We start from the raw sequence: 19,765 nt of genomic DNA, 5'->3' as shown, positions 1-19,765 counted from the left end.
CACACAACAGCATGTTGAAATAAACTCGATTGTCCCATTGTAGAAAAGTTATTTATTCAATTCAGCTTACATGCGGCGTGATAAAGATAACAACCAGCTAGACTCTTCAGAATTGTGTACACTTAACAGGAAAGAAATGGATTTAAAATGTATATTAAAAACTTTTATGTTAGAGGAATTTGATTCAAAAGTAATGTTACTTAAACTGAACAGGCCTGAGCACAATTACTGCTATAATCAAATATGTACAATATTTAAAAAATGTTTGTTTCAGTGATAAACAAACCATCCAAAATAAACGGGGAAATGGAATCACTGGAAATGTGAATATAGAAGTCGCCTCCTCGACAGCCTGAAAAGTACAGAATCGAGTCGGTCATTGAGTCAGGTGAAATGAATCGAGTCAGTAAATACAGGCGTTTCGGTGTGTAGGCTTTTTACCTTGGTGAGACCGAGACATCACTTCGATCCCAGGCTCTCGCTTGTGACCTGGCTGTAAATGGAAAAAAATAAATAAATTAAATAACTAAAGTAATAAGCAAGCATGTCTGGTGTTCTAATGTAACGGTGTACACAGTGCAGTCTAGGATCTGGCTTTTTTCATCTGTTGCCTTGTTTTTGTCCATTTATATATTCGATTTAACATCAAGCATTAGGCTGAAACCAGGTTTCATTAACATAAACCAGAGATCACATACATTGTTTTTTTCCCCCCATATAACTTTTTTTTACCTGCAAAATCTTAATTCAAAATAAAGTCCACGCATCAGACCAGGAACAGCAGAAACATTTTATGGACCGGTCATGATCTCTCTCATTAATCATAGCAACACTGGGCAATCATGGATGCTGATGTATGCAAAATAAATAAATAAAGAGGCAATATTCTGCTTTTCCTCCTAATGCCTTCAGGGGAAGCAGGTTATAGTCTTCAATCCTCTCAACCTACAATTACTTTTTTTTTTTTTAACCAGACTATTGGGCAGGAACTGAGGTAAAATTAAGGTAGGTGGAAAATCAGGAAAATTCATTGTGTTTATTTCTGTCAAAGATCATGTGACCCCTACTGTCTTCACTCCCGCTGGTAGTCGCTGCTTCTGAATCGTTCTGTATTTCACATAAAGTGCAACTTTTCTTTGTTCGTGTCGCAGGACACATAAACATCTAGTAGTTAACATTCGCCGGCTCTCATCGAAACTGAATGCGCTCTGGTTGTGCGGTTGCTGTATGTGGGAACGTAACTTAAGACCAAATGCAATAAATAAATAAATAAAATAAAAGGCAAAAGGACTTCATTAGATGTGTCTACACACCACTATGTGGCATCTACAGATCAGGTTGTCATTGAACTGCTACCAAAACATGACAATCATGACTATTCATTTAAGATTGTTTATTTATTCAATTCATTAGGTCCCCTAAAAAGGAGTACCTTTTTAAAACCCATTTAGTTCATTAAATCAAATTGGTGCACACATGCACACACACACACACACCAAAGCTTGAGTGAAGGATTAACAGAAACAGCCACCATCCTGGTACTTACTGCCTTCGGACATTTCAAAATTCCCACCTTCACCAGCACCACATCTCAACGACTCTCTCTGCAAGCATGAGAAATGAAAGATTATTCCAAAAAGTGATAATTAGGTCATTTTAACATACTGCGTTGCCCACGTCGTCTCACCCATGATGGAGAGTAGCGTGTCTGCAAGTCTAGTCTGGATCCTAGTCTCCATCTGTTGCTTTCTGACCCACTTCGTCTTATGGCTGTGAGAAATCCTGGGCTGGGACACTGCAAGAGAAGAGCCCTGTTCCAGGTGTATTTGTCCTCATTGGGATCCACCATTGCAGAATTCACATATCTGTTCTCCTCCTGCTGCTGCTGTTGCTTTGGCCAGAACTGTGAGGTGCGTCGTGGTGAACAGCTCTCGCGGAAACGCTTAAATCTCAGTGACTCCACAACCTCTGGCTCACGAGGTCTCTTCTTAAGTCGGCTTCGTACCGGAGTTAGAGAGAGTGCGGACATGCTGTTGGAGGAGAAAGCAGGATTCTGAACTCCGGATCGCCTTTTGCAGAGGGGACAGGAAGATGTAGGGTTTGTTCTACGACAGATAAAATGATGATAAAGGTTCATGAACTCGGCATCGATCCGGGAGACGGAAGAGGATGGGGTAAAGTGGCTGGAGAAGGATGGCTGCTGCTTCAGCTGGTTGGTTGGAGTCTTCTGATGAGGAGAAGGAGGATATCTCTGACCTCGGTAAGGAGATCGAAACACCTCCGAGGTATGAATCATGGGTGATGCTTGTTTGAGATAGGAGAAGGATGTTTGCTGGTCGCTTATTTTGGTCTTTAAAGGACTCCTTATTTGAGAAAGTGAGGCACTGATAGCTCTCTGAGGGGAGGTGGCAGGAGAACGAACGTGGTCACGGCGCAGGCCTGAGTAATGGTACGATGGCGAGGGATTAACAGAGTTGCATTTTTGGTTTGCAAGAGATAACATTCTGGCCATTTTTAATGGTGACCATGCTGCGCCAGAGACGGATGGGGCTGGAACCCTGGGAGATCTTGGCAAAGAGACGGGCTCAATAATAAAAGTCTGGTTGAGATCTGGTGAACGACAACGAGGAGAGGAAGAACCAGGAGACGGAGGCGTTGAAAGGTCCAGCACACGAACGGGTCGATGATGTGGCGACTTGCTGTTCGAGCACTGGCCTGTCCAACGGGCCGATCGGTTTTCCACCCCCGTAGTTTTCTCTGCATCGTCTTTTCTTGGCGAATAAAAACAAGCTGTGGACACATGGGACGTACTATTGATACCCTGCAGTGATGAAAAGTCTAGCTTGCTTTTGTGGGGTGAAGATCCCTGATATTTGAATGTACTTTTCTGGTGATTTGTGATGTTATCACGGGCTGGTTTTGGGGCAGTGTGCAGACCCTCTCTTGTTCTGTTCAGCGTGAGATTATGATTCTTGCTGAAACCATGACTGTGTTGCTGTGCTTGGGAAGACTGCCAGCGCCTACGATGATACCTGCGCAAGACAGCGCTAGCCACGTTGTTCACGTGCTGACGTCGGTACGCCTTGCCGATCTGGTCAAGCATGCTGGGATAGACATCCAATAGAGTGCTGCCGTTACTGTTTAAGGTTCTCTCCAGATCCTGGTCCTCTTCCTCAGGCTGAGCCGACTCATCCCATAAGCAGCTACGAGAGCTGCTCGCGGAATTCACGAACAGATGAGAAGCCTCCGAACCACACACTGTTATCGAGGCAAGCATAGTGGTGTTGTTAGGGTGGATTCAGATTCTACACTTATTTAATAAGAACTGTTATATGCAAAGCTGTACACAACTGGTTACTGGTGTAGAAGTATAAAGGTTGGAGCTCTTACACTGGCTGCTAGTGCTGTTTTCTGTCTGATTGGAACGGTCAATATTAACCAAGGTTTCATCCATCTGAATTAAGACAAACGACAAATGTTTTACTTACTACTAATAATAATTAAAAAAAATCCATGTATTTAAAAATAAATAATCATTTATAATCTGTTGATAAATGTATTATCTGTAACTCAAATTATAGAAACCATCCTGCCCACACCCGAAAAAAGTCCGATTACATCATATGTTGAAATGAGAAGAAAAAAATGACGTGTATTATTTAACACCCCACCTGACATGAAGACAGAGATGAAGTCACGTTTTGATACAAGAGTGTGTGTTCTTCCTGAGAAAAATCTGACACTAGATGAAAAAGGAAAAAAAAAAAAAAAAAAAAGCATGGAATGGATTAGCTATTGCAAAGCAATTAATAATAAGTATACAGAAAATCAAACCTACCCTGCAACGGCTTATTTTTGAGCCGATTCTGTAAAAAACAAAGCACATGTGAGGAAACTTTTAAGCAAAGTTTAAGCAAAGAAAGTCAGTATGTCCTGGATTAAGCCAGACGTGTAAAAACTGAAGCATAATTCATTTTTAGATGAAGCATTTTTTTTCACAGAAGCATTTTTTTTTAAAAATTATTTATTCTAATTTAATTGTGAATCATAAACAAATTACCTTCTTCCAAGTTTCAACCTTTAAGCTATTTTCATTGTAAATTGCGGTACAATAACACACAACCTTTCCTTTCTAACCGACAGACTTTGTATGTTTACTGATCTAAATGCCCATCAAAAGCAGACGGCTGGTCGAACGTTGTTAAATGTTATGTGATCTCTTCTAACCTTTAGGTGCTGTAGCTCCTTTTCTCCTGTAATACTGTTCAAAGGCACAGAACCTGCAGAAAAACACAGCCTGAGACATGCATACACACTGACTCAACCCTCCATTCTTGATATATATTGAAGCCATTAGAGAATGTTTTATTCCTGAACTTTCCACAGACACGAGCGTATGCAAAACTGCCGATAGTATGTAGACGCCCAGGATCCCAATCCCAGTTCTTCCCCCTTTGCTGTTATGTATGTGCTCCACTCCTATGAGAAGGTTTTCCCCTAGATGTTGGAGTGTGTCTGTGGGGATCAGTGATCATTCAGCTACAAGAGCATTAGTGAGATCAGACACTGATGGTGTAAGAGTGAGGAGGTCTGGGGTTCAGTCGGAGTTCCAGTCCATCTCAAAGGTGTTCAGTGGGGTTGAGTCAGAGCTCTGTGCAGGACACTCGAGTTCTTCCACTAAAACCTTAACACATCATGTCTTTATGTCTGGAGCTCACTGTATTCACAGTTTTATACATTGTCATGCGGAAACAGGTGCAGCTTGTAATTGTAATGCTACTGTGACATTCATTATTTCAATTGCGCTCCGATCTTTGAGGAAAAGCTCACATATGGGTATTTATATTTACATTTCCAGCATTTAGCAGACGCACTAATCCAGAGCGACTTACATTTTATTTCAATTTGTACAACGGAGTTCGAATCCCAGATCCACCAACTTGCCACTGCTTTACCCCGGCAGCTTGGTAGGCCTGGGATTCGAACTCACAACCTTTCGGTCATTAACCCAGCATCTTAAACACTAGGGTACCACATCCCTACGGGTGTGATGGTCAGGACTACACACACTTTTGCTTTTAACTCATTAACACCCCCCCGTAGGGTTTGGGATTAAAACCGTTATTAAACCGTTATTAAAATATCCATCGCCATAATATTGTCTCACCCTTCTCAGATGTGACGGTCATTGTTTTCAAACAGACTTCAGGTCCCGGATCATCTAAATTCGAGTACTGTAAGAGATGATGTGTTGTTATTGTTTACAATCTATCTGAACTCTTTACTTTTGCTAGCTTTAGCCAAACTAGCATTAGCCAGGCTAGCATTAGCCAAGAGAAAGCTACTCACTTTTTGGAAAATCCGCTCCATCGTGTTTCTAAATATTTCAGCATTTTTTTTAAACTGATCTGAAAATACATCTTGATTCACGATCTCCATTTAAAAGTGTAAATAAAAGTGTAAACAAGCTTTAAACCGCTTCTACGACAGAGTTGAGCAAAAAACGTCACTCGTTAATCTGAAAAAGAAAAAAACATTCAAATTTCCCCAGACTTAAAATGGGCTGTACTGATTGGCGGTTTGGAGAGAACGTGATTTTACGTCATTTCTACGCGACGCCATGCGTATGTTTTGGAGCTGTCATAGCGTTTTCGTGTTATGGTTCATTTTAAAAACGAGATGTTTTACATTGGATTTTAAATTGGTTACCGGCGGATGAACGGTGTAATCATGAAGAGTTTACACGCGATGGTGCACGAGGCTGCTGTTAATCACGGCTCTAATCGTGCTGCTGTTTTCGACACCGGCGCGTCTCCTGCTCTTCACCTGACATATGATGAACTCGTAGCTCTGGGAAACGAGCTGTGCACAAATCTGCAAGGAACAGAAGGGAAGAATGAAAAGGTTTTCGGTGTGTTCTGTGATGTGAACATCTTCCTTCCGGTCTGGATCTTTGGGTATGTGAGTCTGTGATACACTATATGGATAAAAGTATGTGGACACTTGACATCACATCCAGATTTGGTTCTTCCCCAAAACTGTTGGAGAACAATTGCATAGGATGTAATCCTTTTCTCTGTGCACAAAGTGAGCTGACATGAAGACATGGTGTGTTAATGTTAGAGTGGAGGAACTAGACTGTCCTGCACTGAGAACTGACTCTGACTCAACCCCACTGACCCCTTTTGGGATGAACTGGAACACTGACTGCACCCCAGACCTCCTCATTCTAGATCTCACTAATACACAATACTCAAATCCCCACAGACACACTCTAACATCTGGTGGAAAGCCCCCCTGTATGAATTGAGCTTATTATAACAACAAACATTCACTTTGGTGTGATTGCTCAGGTGTCCACATCATTTTGGCCATATTATGCACATTCTGTGTAAACATGATGAGCCGAATTTTTCAACTCACATTATTGCTTCAGTTTCCCTCTAAGTCACGGTCTCTTCACTGGTCAGTGTCCTGCAGGTGCCTGCTGCTTATGTCCCCCTGGACCCGCTCTCACCACCTCTGCTTACCTTGAGAATAATGGACAGATGTCATTTGAAGTTCTGCTTGATACAGAGCACTTTGCTGCAGGTACTGAGTACCTTTAGATTTTGAGCTACTGTATAACTAACTAGAATGAAATGAACAGGAAAGGCATTTACGGTGTTATTCCACATATCTTTTTTTTTTTTAAACAAACTATTCTCAGTTCTTCTTAAAGTGAATTTAAGTGAACACAGAAAGAGGCTTTGCTCTCAATCTGGACATTTTAACTTAGATAGGTTTTGTTATTCAGCTCCATCCCTGTAGTGTAATAGCTGTAACACTGAATTTTACATATGTGACAAAAATGTTTGTTTAGTTTATGTGAGTGATTGATTGGTTAATTGATAAATCCCAAGCTATATGCCTAAACCATATACTTTACACACACACATTTTAATAGTAAAATACTTTATAGTAACCGTTGTTCTCGGTGTTGACACAACAATTCAATTCAAGTTTATTTGTATAGCGCTTTTTACAATAGACATTGAGAGGAATCGGACTCAAAGGGGAACCTCATCCTCATCTGGGTGACACTGGAGGGTGTTATTACAAATATACAGTCAGACAATTGTTGTATTGGTGTAAGGATCACATGGAGTTCACATCTCGTCTTTAGTATCACAGAGTCCAACTGGAGCTGGTAGATCTGTAGATGTCTCAGGATCTTCACAGAGTCGGCCTCGTCTCAGTGGAGGTCCAAAATCTCCATCGCACGAAGACGATCGGAGCTGGTACAATGTCTGGATGCCTCGGGATGGGTAGAAAGAGAGAAGCAGTGGAGAGGGATTAACATATCTGCTGTTCATAAAAATGTGCAAGTCTGATGTAATAGTGCACAATATTATGGGATTACACCTGACTAAAGAGTTTTTAATCTACATTTGAACTGGGAAAAGTGTGTCTATCACTGCTGCCTAACAATTACACTCTATACATGGTTGTTGGACCACACAAGCTCACAGAAAGACATTTGAGTATTCTTTTTTTTTCTGGGGCTCTGCATGTGAAGCAGCTTGAAAGTTATTTATATGCAAATATAAAAACCCTAAAAGCAGGTTTTACTTTTGACTTTTTTTTTCCTTCTTCACCTTTTCCTACCTTTTTCTTTTTGTTCAGCAATTTCAGAGTGCCTTTTCCAGTCTACTGTCAGTCGAAGTGTTTGAAGTCTGGTCAACGCTTAAGCTTACGTTAGTAAAGCTTCACAAAAATCCACCAACACTGCCTGTAGCAAGCGAAAGTCGGCCAACGGAAGATAATCTGCCATTAAATACCGAGCAGGAGGAAAAGCAGGGTCTCAGTGCTGATGATCGTGAAAAGAAAGAGCAGGCGGAAGAGTTGGCGTATGTTCTGCACACATCTGGAACAACTGGGCTTCCTAAAATAGTAAAGGTTCCTCACAAGTGTATTGTGCCTAACATAGTACATCTCGGGTGAGTTTACCTGAGAGCTCTGTATTTTACACATAATAAAAGGCATGAATAGCTTTATAACGTTTACTTTTACGTGACTACCATGAAAAACCCTATCTGAGCAATGATTTTATCATTGCCAGATGTTGCTATAATTATTTTGCCATGTTGTCTGTTTGATCTTTCCGCCATATAAACTTGTTGACTGTGAGCTGCTAAAATTTCGATCTCTTCAGCTCTTTATTTCAGATGACCTCGGATGATGTCGTGTTCCTCGCTTCACCTTTAACCTTCGACCCTTCGGTGGTGGAGATGTTCTTGGCCCTGGCTTCTGGAGCTTGTCTTCTGATGGTTCCCTCCGTTGTGAGAAGGATGCCTGCGCGACTAGCTAATGTGTTGTTCAGACGAAACGCCACCACTGTTTTCCAGGTCAGTGTCTACAAGAACATTTCCATTTCAGGGAGTTACTCAAGCTTGAACTAATCCAAAAGCTAGCATCAGCTTCATTAATGAAAAAAACACAGCAGATATTTCTAAAGCTAGAGATGAAAGAGCTTTTCAAGATTTCAGCTGATATTCATTCATTCATTCATTCATTCATTCATTCGTCTCCTACCGCTTATCGGAACTACCTCGGGTCACGGGGAGCCTGTGCCTATCTCAGGCGTCATCGTGCATCGAGGCAGGATACACCCTGGATGGAGTGCCAACCCAACGCAGGGCACACACACACACTCTCATTCACTCACACACACACACACACACTCATTCACTCACACACTCACACACTACGGACAATTTCCCAGAGATGCCAATCAACCTACCATGCATGTCTTTGGACCGGGGGGAGGAAACCGGAGTACCCGGAGGAAACCCCCGAGGCCGGGGAGAACATGCAAACTCCACACACACAAGGCGGAGGCGGGAATCGAACCCCCGACCCTGGAGGTGTGAGGCGAACGTCCTAACCACTAAGTCACCGTGCCCTCCACATCTGATTTAGTTTTCTTTAAATTACTAAGCATTATTGTTTTTATGTAACTTATTTTAACTAAGCTGAAACACCCGTTCACACAAGTTGCATTGTAAATGTAGTAAATTATAAATATTATAAAATATCCTTCTTCTTCTTCTTCTTCTTGCTGGATGAAATTCTCATTTTAGTCTCGTTTGTTCATCAGGCCACTCCGACTCTAATGAGGCGCTTTGGGGGACGTGTCCTGCAGGAGGAGATACTCAGTGCAGGCTCCTCGTTGAGGGTGTTGGCTTTGGGGGGAGAGGTTTGTCCATCGCTATTCCTCCTCAACAGCTGGAGACAAGCAGGCAACAAGACGCATATTTTTAATCTCTACGGCACCACAGAGGTTTCCTGTTGGGCTTGTTACTACAAACTGCCAGACGATCTCACAGTCTCCTCAAACCACACGTGAATACTGCTTGACTTCTACTGATCTTTACTACAGGAGTGTGTCATTAGTAATATATCAACGATGAACGTTTCTCTTCACATTTAGAAGTTTCCCTGAGCTTTTAGAGGCATAATTTAAAGTGTATTATACGAGATAAAGTGCTGAACAAGGTGTAAAGTACTTTGAGATACGCAAGCTGAAACTGCATTTAGCGCAGTGCATTGTGGGTAATTTAGAGTGTCGTATTTGACAGGGACGGTGAATCTGTGCCTCTGGGGGAAGCGCTTATGGACACTGCTGTGGAAGTGAGAGACGAGAATGGACGTCTGGTCACTGAAGGAGAGGGACAAGTCTTTATAGGTAATAATATATATTAATATATATAATTATTAATATATTATATATATAATAATTAATAATAATAATAATAATAATAATAATAGGGAGAATTATTTTCCCAACAATCATCGTAAGCAGCAGATGAGATTTTGGGACTGATCTTCCAGTTTGGAGTAAAGTTTGGGGGTATTTCAGGCACAGATGTTTGTAAAATAAAGGACTGTACAAGTGTAGCACCAATGAGTTCTGCGTGTAATCCTGCATGTTAGCAGAAGTATTTGAGTGTGTATTTGAACTGCGTTGCAGGCGGTCAGGAGCGGGTATGCTTGCTAGACGATGAGACTGCTACCGAAGGAGTGATGCGTGCTACAGGAGACTGGGTGATGGTGCAGAATTCGCACCTCTTTTACTTGGGTAGGAAGGACCGACTGGTCAAACGTCATGGTCAGGTGCTACATTTGGATGCTTTACAGCAGGTGAGATACCCGTAGTGAAAATATCAAGAATGTATCTTGAGCTTCGTATAAAAGAACAAAGCCTTCATCAGTCTATCTTCATCTACCCACTGTTCTGTATTGTAATGTGTCTTCTCCATGACAGGCCATGGAAAGCCTGCCTCAGGTAGAAGCTGGTGTGGTCGGACTACACAAGAGTAGCAGATTGGTGGCTTTTGTGGTGCCCAAAATTGACACAAGAACCAGGTCATCTGAACAGAGCAGCAACCAAGAACAGCACATGGACAATGAAAACATGCGTGTTGAGACGGAAGTGCGTCGAGGGCTGTCGCAACTTGTGCTCAATCACAGCATTCCAGATACCGTATTACTGATCCCTGCTTTGCCGCTAACTAATCACGGTACACTGTGTTTTTTTTTTTTTTCTTTCCTTGTGTAAATCACAGTATCGTTTTATTGCCGCATGCCTCATAAAAATAAAAAAGCCTTGCATGTTGGAACACATAGGGGTGCACGGTGGCTTAGTGGTTAGCACGTTCGCCTCGTACCTCCAGGGTTGGGGGTTCGATTCCCGCCTCCGCCTTGTGTGTGTGGAGTTTGCATGTTCTCCCCGTGCCTCGGGGGTTTCCTCCGGGTACTCCGGTTTCCTCCCCCCGGTCCAAAGACATGCATGGTAGGTTGATTGGCATCTCTGGAAAATTGTTCATAGTGTGTGAGTGAATGAGAGAGTGTGTGTGCCCTGTGATGGGTTGGCACTCCGTCCAGGGTGTATCCTGCCTCGATGCCCGATGACGCCCGAGATAGGCACAGGCTCCCCGTGACCCGAGAAGTTCGGATAAGCGGTAGAAAATGAATGAATGAATGAATGTTGGAACACATTTCTTTGTAATGAGTTACGGATTTGTTCCCTTTCTGCAGTGAAGATGAAGCCGTCTAGGACAAAAATCTCTCTCATGCTTGTGTTGAATTGTGTATTCATTAGGTAAAGTGGCCATGGAGAAGCTGATGAGGATGTATGAGAGACAGAAAGAGGTTAATGGGAAGCACAACAAAACAAGAGACATGGAAACTATGAGAGAAAGACTTCAAGCACTATGGAAGGTACGGAGATGACTTATTGCTTGGATGACCAACCAAAATCTTTATAATCTAAAATACATGACAAACTTATATTATAAATGATTTAAATGGTTAAATCCTCAGGTAGGTTTTGTGAAAGAGCCGGTAAAGTCAGTATTCCGTACTGTGACAACTTCCAGAGTGAATCAGACTCAGAATCAGTGTTTTTGTGGGATTATTGTAACAATCTCAGTAGTGTGTGTCTCACGTAACTCAGCCGATCTTACGTTAAAGCGTAAACAAGCTTTTGTAATGAATCTCGAGTAGCAAACATTTTACAGCCCTGGCGTGGGCTTTTGTTTTGATCACATCAACACACAAAAACACACAAACACTCTGAGTCCCATGCAGAGAAAACAAAGTACAGATGTGTTCAAATAAATTACAGATGTGCTTCATCCACCATCACCATCAGGCCAAAAACACTCGCTCAGCCATGCTTTTACTGAGACACTGCTTCAGGATGCACAGATGTGAAGAAATGATCCATAACTCCATCATTCTCTATAAAGATCCATAACTCATTAATTCTCCCCATGTCCATCCTCCATAATAAGGGGAAGAGGGCACTCTGGTTAGTTTGTGGTAGTTGATGGATTCACCAGCTGACATTCAAAGCAAGATGCACACAATTGATGCACGTCACTGAGAATGCACAACCAAACATAAACAAACTAAAGGAATTGTATAGAAAATCATTTCCCTGTGAATGTCTGGAACCAACGGCAGGATTATTACTTCATCGGTTTAGTTGTCATGACGTGACAACTAAACCGCGTCAATAAGGAATGTTAACATGCCCATGAAACATTCTCTCTATCGATTTTTGTCACCTGATTGATGCAAGTGAACCAGAGGCACTCAGGACTGCTGGTGGCTCTGTGATGAGAAGGTCCTGCTGGAGTCCCCTGTCCTCTCCTCTTAGTCGGTACTGTGTGATGCACCCGGAAGATGTCTGCCACAGTCACGTGCACACTGTGAACTGCTTTACAGGTCAGAATAGGACATTCCTAAAACTAGTGCTAACTGAGTAAACCGTGGCTAATCGGTGCCTAAAGTTTCTGGTTGGAAAATACAAGGACTAGCCAGCACATATAATTTATTCTAGGATTTTAGTCTCCACAAGATAAGTGCATATGTTCTTCTGAATTCACCCGACCATCACTACTGTCCAATGCAATCTTAAACGAAGCCTCGGTTGATCAGAGTCGACAAGCAGTCGTAATTAAAGGCAGGGACTGCTTCAGAAAACTGAGTCGGGCTAAATAATAAACAAAAATCAAAACAAGCATCAAAACAAACGTGTAGCCAATGAGCAGAAAGGGGTGGGGCTTGTGTTAAGTTCAGGGGAGAGTGTTCAGTGCGCATGTGTGACATTAGCAGAAAGCGGGTTTAACATTGACATGGAGGATAAAAACAAAGAAAGAAAGCGAAGAAAGACTTACGATAAGGCAAGAAGTAGGACGTGTTAATATAGGATCAGCTTTCCAGCGCTGGAGAGAACTGAAGGAGCAGGAAGTTGGCCACATATTCACAGATTGGAGTTTCCCGAGTCAATAACTCCTGAGCTAAACGCTGTTACTACACAAATAACACCTCTTTTCTATCGTAGTAATGTAGAGAGGCAGCTACAACTGTGTTTTGTGTAGTAACAGCGTTTAGCTCAGGAGTTATTGACTCGGGAAACTCCGACCTGTGAATATGTGGCTGACTTTACTTAAGACGCCGAGGCGCTTTTTTCCTTCTCGATAGGTGAGTAACGTTGGTTTTGCTTTGTTACACAGAACTAATATATGCCTTTGTCCTTTACATGATTATGCTTGTGTGTCATTTTTGCTTGTTTGTTTATCTGCAATCGTATCGTTCTTCCCTTCAGCTATGATAAAGACACGTTTCTTTCCATTAGTTGCCTGGGTTACGTATGTATGTGTGGGCGGAGCTATCAATACAGGGGTGGGGCTTATTTGTGTTAGGGGCGTGTTTGTTTTGGTGATTTCAAATGTCGACATTGGCTTTCAAACATCCGAGACCCCGCCTTTAAGCAGCTACAATCACCAAGGCCTGATGTGTACCCCGTTGGCACTCCGCATGTTAGTCACCCGGGGACAGGGCAAATGGCGTGGCACAATTTAGATCTTGAGGGATTATACCCTCCTTCTACACTCCTGTTAAACCATGCCTCCACTTTTTTGCAACTGTTTTTCCCAGTTTGTTTGTCTCGGGTGTCCTGGTCAAAAATCAGATGTTGATAAATGTTTCATTTTTTGTGATTAATTCAGATGAAACTCGGGTATAAGAGGCTTTTTTTGTCCTTGATATTGTGTGTGTGTGTGTGTGTGTGTGTGTGTGTGTGTGTGTGTGTGTGTGTGTGTGTGATAGGAATGTCTAGGACTTTGTGATGACGAGGTTGTCACAGACGATGCACACTTCATGTTAAGCGGCGGGGATTCTCTCCAAGCCCTGCGCCTCTTGGATTACATCACGGTTTCCATGGAAACCTCTTCTGTAGGTCTGCTGGAGGTCATCCTAGATGGCTCTTTTTCAGATGTCCTGAAACACATCACCGCAACCCACCAAAATCCTATGAAGACATCAGGCAAGAGACTGTCTGAAGATTCTGCATCTGTTGTTTTGAATAAGAGGAGATTTCACACAGAAGCTGAGACGAACTTTGGTCCTGAGGGGATTTTGCCACCGGAGACGTCCTCAGAGAGCAGCAGGAAGAGATTTGTAGTTGTTCGTAGAGCTGGAGTTGTATCTTGGGATTACTTTCCAAACAGAAATCCAAAAGGACTGAGTGTCAGCATGGACAGGATACAAGAGGAGTATCCGAGTGCTGATCTCAGCCCTTTATCTATTAACAAATCAAGTCTTGTAGCCACGAGCAGTTGTTCTGTAAGATCTACGGACATTTACGTTACACCATCATGGGATGGACAAAGCAGTGGTGTTACTTCACAAGCAGGCATTAGAAAAGACAATCAAATTTTGGGCCTGCGGATGTGTTGGAGTTCTGACACGGGCAGATGTGTGGACGCTTCACCAGCGCTACTGGTTGGTCCTGAGCGAGCCACTGTGTTTATCGGCTCTCACTCACACAGACTGCAGGCTCTGGACCTCAGCAGTGGAGCGGTGGTGTGGGAGCGTGTGTTAGGGGACAGACTGGAGTCTTCTGCTGCTGTCTCAAAATGTGGGACCCTGGTGGCAGTAGGTTTGTAATTAGAAACGAGTTTTTTCTTCACTTATATTCAGTATTAAAACGAACGGCTTGATTTTTGACCCTAATGTCTTGTTTATCCAAAAACTTGATTATTCATCTTTGGCTCATTAAGTTTTGATCACACAACCCCCATTTTGTATTCGTACCCATTCAAGTGCACATCTGGAGGAATGTAGTTTCTGTTTCCGCAATATAGCATATTAGAGTTTAAGATTATCTAGAACCACGTTGACACGTACAGTGATATTTTATCTCTGCAAGTCGCCAGACTCTGTACTATGAAGTCGTCAGTAGGCGGTCTTACTCCTACTCTTAATATCGTTGAACAGCAGGTGGAGCAACTAACATTTGACTTGACAACAAATCAGTTTTCTGACTTCTAAAATGAATCATTCTGCATGGAGATTTGGTGTTTGTGTATAAAACTCAGCAGCGATTATCTGCATCCTATCAGGAGAAGCAGTGTTTGCTCTTTCGCATGGATCACATGACCTCGACGGTCTTGACTCCCATCGGTAGTCCCTTCACGGGGTCTCTCCGTATTTAGATAAAGGTAAGCTTTTCTCAGCATTGTCATGTTGCTGATATGGACACGCCCACATCTAGTCACCGAGGCTCACTGTTACGCACAGTAAGCCACCAGTTCCCATTGAAAATGAATGATCTCCAGTTGCTTTGTCACTGTGTGTCGCTGTACGTGTCAACGTAGCATGAGAAGCATTTTAAGAGACATTTATTGAACGTTGGAAAGTTTATATTTAGGAGTCTTTTTACAACCGGTCACTTCGTGTGTTGTCTCTGACCCGATAGCTATCTGATTTGTTAAAACTGTTCCATTTACATCAGGCCACATAAACGCGTCTCGGCGAATCGGATATCGATCCGATCTTTCTACTCCTGCCCAAAATGCTAATATATTTTACCTCATTTCCGGGGTAATTGAAATGGAACACGCTTTGGTGTATGCGGTTTTCAGAATGCAATCTAAAAGACGACGAAAAAACTTATGATGGTTATGCTACAAAAAACAGCATTTACATTTATTTGTTTCTGGCGCGATGCACGACTCGTGAGTCACCTGCGAATGACGTACTTCCGTTTGGGAGGAGTTTAGCGCTGACGTATGTGGCTTGAACAACCACATTCATTTACACCTGTCCAGTTTCATCTGAAACGCGTCCCAGACCACCTCCTGAAGGGGTTTGAGCGATCGGATTTATATCCGTCTCGAAAACGTTAGACCTTCAGACCTGGTCTTTTTACCAACGGATAGCTATCTGATCACAGAAAACGCCTGAAGTGACCAGGTGTAAAAAACCCCCTATGATACAGATAGGTGCATATTTTAAATACTTACATGTTAGTGAATTTATGCACTGTTTATTGTCCGTAGGAAGAACATGAGAGTTAAGAGAAGCATTAAGATCAGAAGACACTTATTATGAATTTGTTAAAGCCTGGATTATTAAAGCTGATGGATTTGACCGTGCTAATATTAGGTGAACAAATAGCTCCTACTACTGTTGATGGTCTTATGCCAGGCCTCTGTTCTCAGGGTGTTATGATGGACAGGTGTATTTTCTGAGCACGGACTCGGGAGAGACACATTGGGTGTTTAAGACGGGAGACGCAGTGAAAAGTTCCCCTGCTGTAGACCCTCATACCGGCCTGATTATCATCGGTTCCCATGATGGACATGTCTACGCGTTAGAACCTCTGGTACAGACTGCTGTTATCATCTACTTAATACTTCAGTGAATATCATTTGGTGTTTTCAAAGACTGCTTGTTTTTAATATCATGTTTGTTGATCTCGTGTGTTTAAGATGAAGCAGTGTGTGTGGAAGCACTATTGTGGCGGTGGTGCGGTGTTTTCTTCCCCCTGTGTCCACTCCTCACCCAGACGGCTATACTCGGCCACACTAAGAGGACAGCTCCATTGCCTCAATCCGGTGATTATCGAGCCTTCTTTTTATATACAGTGGTGTAAAAAAAAGTGTTTGCCCCCTTCCTGTTTTTTTTTTTGTCACACTTTTATGTTTAAGATCAAACAAATCTAAATATTAGTCAAAAATAACACAAGTAAACACTACATGCAGTTTTCAATTGAAGGTTTGTATTATTAAGGGAAAACACAATCTACATGGCCCTGTGTGAAAAAGTTTTGGCCCCCCATTAAAACATAACTGTGGTCTATCACACCTAAGTTCAATTTCTCTAGCCACACCCAGGCCTGATTACTGCCACACCTGTTTGCAATCAAGAAATCACTTAAATAAGACCTGACTGACAGTGAAGTAAACCAAAAGATCCTCGAAAGCTACACATCATGCCGAGATCCAAAGAAATTCAGGAACAAATGAGAAAGAAAGTAATTGAGATCTACCAGGCTGGAAAAGATTATAAAGCCATTACTAAAGCTTTGGGACTCGGCAAACCACAGTTGCCCCTTTTCCACCGAGGCAGTTTGAGTGCTGGTCCGGAGCCAGAGCCTAATTTAGTACCAGTTCTTTCTGTTTCGACCGCCAAAGCACCGGCTCCGAACCAGGAAAAGTGGTTCTTAAGTAGCACCAAAACGTTGCTGGTCTAGACTTCAGAACAGCTTGTTGGCGGGGCTGTGGGCGGGGCTACTGTTAGCGCATTTGATAATGTACCTTAAGTATACTAATGTTTAATACACTTTTACTTTACCATGATATGATACATTATCAGCACACATGATAGTAGGTAGCTACATGCTAAGGCTACATTTTATCTGTGTTAATGATAAAATAACGTTATGTACTTTAGCGATTACAACCTCCGTTTATACAGATTACACGGAGCCGCACGTACACGTTTTATTCGCCGTGTTTGGATGCCAATGTAGGTTCACAAAGCCATGAGCATTAACAGTAAAGCAACATCCGCCATTGTTGTTGTTGTGTTTGTGTTTGCCGCTGCTGCGCTAAAGTTGCTGGGACACGTGACACGTATACAGTGACGTCACACTCGGCGCTGTGATGGCTCTCTAGCCTGTGGAAAGGCAAATCGGTTCTTAGAAGGAAGGTTTGCCAGTGGAACCAACTTTGAACAAGCACTAGCTCTGAACCAGCACCCGGTTCTTATCGGAGGAAAAGACGCAAGTGAGAGCCATTATACACAAATGGCGAAAACAGGGAACAGTGGTGAACCTTCCCAGGAGTGGCCGGCCGACCAAAACTACCCCAAGAGCGCAGCGACGACTTATCCAAGATGTCACAAAAGTCCCCACAACAATATCCAAAGAACTGCAGGCCTCACTTGCCTCAGTTAAGGTCAGTGTTCATTACATTAGACTGAGCAAAAATGACCTGCATGGCAGAGCTAAAAGACAAAAACCACTGCTGACTAAAAAGAACATAAAGGCTCGTCTCAGATTTGCCAGAAAACATCTTGATGATCCCCAAGACTTTTGGGAAAATACCGTGTGAGCCGACGAGAGGAAAGGTGAGCTTGTAAAAGTAACACTGCATTTAAGAAAAAGAACATCATACCAAAAGTAAAATATGGTGGTGGTAGTGTGATGGGCTGTTTTGCTGTTCAAGAACTGGAAGACTTCCGAAGGAAAATGTGCGGCAATCTGTTCCTGACCTCAAGCTGAAGTGAACTTGGGTTCTGCAGCAAGACAATGATCCAAAACACACCAGCAAGTCCACCTCTGACTGGCTGAAGAAAAACAAAATAAAGACTTTGGAGTGGCCGAGTCAACGTCCTGACCCGAATCCTATTCAGATGCTGTGGCGTGACAGTAAAAAGGTAGCTCATGCACAAAAACTCTCCAATGTGGCAGAATTACAACAATTCTACAAAGATGAGAGGTTTGGCGGTCCAACCAGTTTAGGGGCACTTTTTCACACAGGGACATGTAGGATTGGATTTTGTTTTTCTTTAATAAAACCTCCATTTAAAAACTGCACATTGTGTTTACTTGTGTTATCTTTGACTAATATTTACATTTGTTTGATGATCTGAACCATTTAAAGTGTGACAAACATCAAAACAATAAAAAGCCGTTTAAATATTTAATTTGTTTTGTTTTATAGGACAATGGTACAGTCTTGTGGACATATTCCACCGATGTTCCATTTTTCTCCTCTCCTTCGTGTTCTGACTCCTGCGTCTGCGTGGGTTCAGTGAACGGACGCATCATTGCATTAAGCCATGATGGAAATGTGGTAAGAGAATGTATATGGAAAAAGTTTCTATAGAGATGTCAGTGAACTTTTTAATTACTTTAATTAACTCTCCTCAGTTATGGGATTTTCTGACCGATGGACCCGTCTTCTCATCGCCATGCCTAACCTCACCGCCACCTTTAATCAACCAGAGAATCGATGACGTTTGCACGACATTATCACCGTCTTGTTCAGCTGTTTTTTGTGGGTCGCACGATTCCTCTGTATACTGCATCAACTCTGCTAACGGGTCGCTACTATGGCGATTCCAAACCTCAGGCAAGGTGTATTCCAGTCCGTTTGTTTTCGACGGATCTCCTTGGGGCTTGAGAACCCTGGTAGCCGCGGCTTCGACTGACGGAACCTTGTGGGTACTAGATGGGGAACAGGGAACACGGAAAGCCTCTTTCGTTTTACCTGGAGAACTCTTTTCTTCTCCTGTCATGTGGGGTCATGCTTTAGTCGTGGGATGTCGGAATGATTACGTGTACTGCTTGGAACTGACTAGCAGGATAGAATAAGTCCTAGACTACGCTTCTCTCAAGTGTAAAATGTTTTACAGATGAAATGTGTAAATGGCTGTAATATAATGTACGTATAAAACTCTATAAATAAAATTGTACAAATGTCCGTATTATTTGGTAATATTTCCTAAGTTATAATTAGGGTCAAAAACAGGCATTTCAAATCAAGACATCGACCATGAGGGGGCACGGTGGCTTAGTGGTTAGCACGTTTGCCTCACACCTTTGATTCCCGCCTCCGCCTTGTGTGTGTGGAGTTTGCGTGTTCTCCCCGTGCCTCGGGGTTTCCTCCGGGTACTCCGGTCTCCTCCCCCGGTCCAAAGACATGCATGGTAGGTTGAATGGCATCTCTGGAAAATTGTCCGTAGTGTGTGAGTGAATGAGAGTGTGTGTGTGTGTGCCCTGTGATGGGTTGGCACTCCGTCCAGGGGGTATCCTGCCTCGATGCCCGATGACGCCTGAGATAGGCACAGGCTCCCCGTGACCTGAGAAGTTCGGATAAGCGGTAGAAAATGAATGAATGAATGAATGAACATCAACCATGTC

At 42.7% G+C, this 19,765-nt stretch overlaps 2 protein-coding genes across 2 annotated transcripts; one reads left to right on the top strand and one right to left on the bottom strand.

Moving 5' to 3' along the window:
* Positions 1-37: 37 nt before the first annotated feature.
* Positions 38-5,554, bottom strand: si:dkeyp-117h8.4 (uncharacterized protein LOC572032 homolog). The gene is made up of 10 exons (XM_047801480.1): positions 5,350-5,554; positions 5,168-5,234; positions 4,228-4,280; positions 3,839-3,866; positions 3,672-3,742; positions 3,391-3,454; positions 1,688-3,258; positions 1,547-1,604; positions 442-493; positions 38-352 (listed from the first exon to the last, which is right to left on the bottom strand). The coding sequence occupies exons 1-10, from the start codon at positions 5,437-5,439 to the stop codon at positions 313-315; spliced, it is 2,094 nt and encodes a 697-aa protein (XP_047657436.1). The 5' UTR covers positions 5,440-5,554; the 3' UTR covers positions 38-312.
* Positions 5,555-5,581: 27 nt separating this feature from the next.
* Positions 5,582-19,329, top strand: aasdh (aminoadipate-semialdehyde dehydrogenase). Its single transcript, XM_027146128.2, has 14 exons — positions 5,582-5,957; positions 6,471-6,591; positions 7,666-7,979; positions 8,195-8,387; positions 9,140-9,384; positions 9,621-9,727; positions 10,013-10,182; positions 10,307-10,562; positions 11,144-11,262; positions 13,660-14,491; positions 16,056-16,219; positions 16,326-16,451; positions 18,564-18,695; positions 18,773-19,329. The coding sequence occupies exons 1-14, from the start codon at positions 5,716-5,718 to the stop codon at positions 19,214-19,216; spliced, it is 3,465 nt and encodes a 1,154-aa protein (XP_027001929.2). The 5' UTR covers positions 5,582-5,715; the 3' UTR covers positions 19,217-19,329.
* The last annotated feature ends 436 nt before the right edge of the window (positions 19,330-19,765 follow it).

Source organism: Tachysurus fulvidraco, chromosome 16 (genome assembly GCF_022655615.1).
Source record: "Tachysurus fulvidraco isolate hzauxx_2018 chromosome 16, HZAU_PFXX_2.0, whole genome shotgun sequence".
Taxonomy (NCBI): domain Eukaryota; kingdom Metazoa; phylum Chordata; class Actinopteri; order Siluriformes; family Bagridae; genus Tachysurus; species Tachysurus fulvidraco.
Note: the sequence above shows the minus strand (reverse complement) of the source record. Positions and strands in the feature narration are given on the sequence as shown.

Excerpts from the sequence above, each read along its gene's own strand:
- si:dkeyp-117h8.4 (XM_047801480.1), bottom strand. The coding sequence starts at position 5,439 with ATGGAGATCGTGAATCAAGATGTATTTTCAGATCAGTTTAAAAAAAAT. Across the intron at positions 4,281-5,167 it reads GACCGTCACATCTGAGAAGG|GTTCTGTGCCTTTGAACAGT; the intron begins GTGAGACAATAT and ends GTTTTTCTGCAG. Across the intron at positions 3,867-4,227 it reads AGGAGCTACAGCACCTAAAG|AATCGGCTCAAAAATAAGCC; the intron begins GTTAGAAGAGAT and ends TGTTTTTTACAG.
- aasdh (XM_027146128.2), top strand. The coding sequence starts at position 5,716 with ATGAACGGTGTAATCATGAAGAGTTTACACGCGATGGTGCACGAGGCT. Across the intron at positions 9,385-9,620 it reads ACAGTCTCCTCAAACCACAC|GGACGGTGAATCTGTGCCTC; the intron begins GTGAATACTGCT and ends CGTATTTGACAG. Across the intron at positions 10,563-11,143 it reads TTTGCCGCTAACTAATCACG|GTAAAGTGGCCATGGAGAAG; the intron begins GTACACTGTGTT and ends TGTATTCATTAG.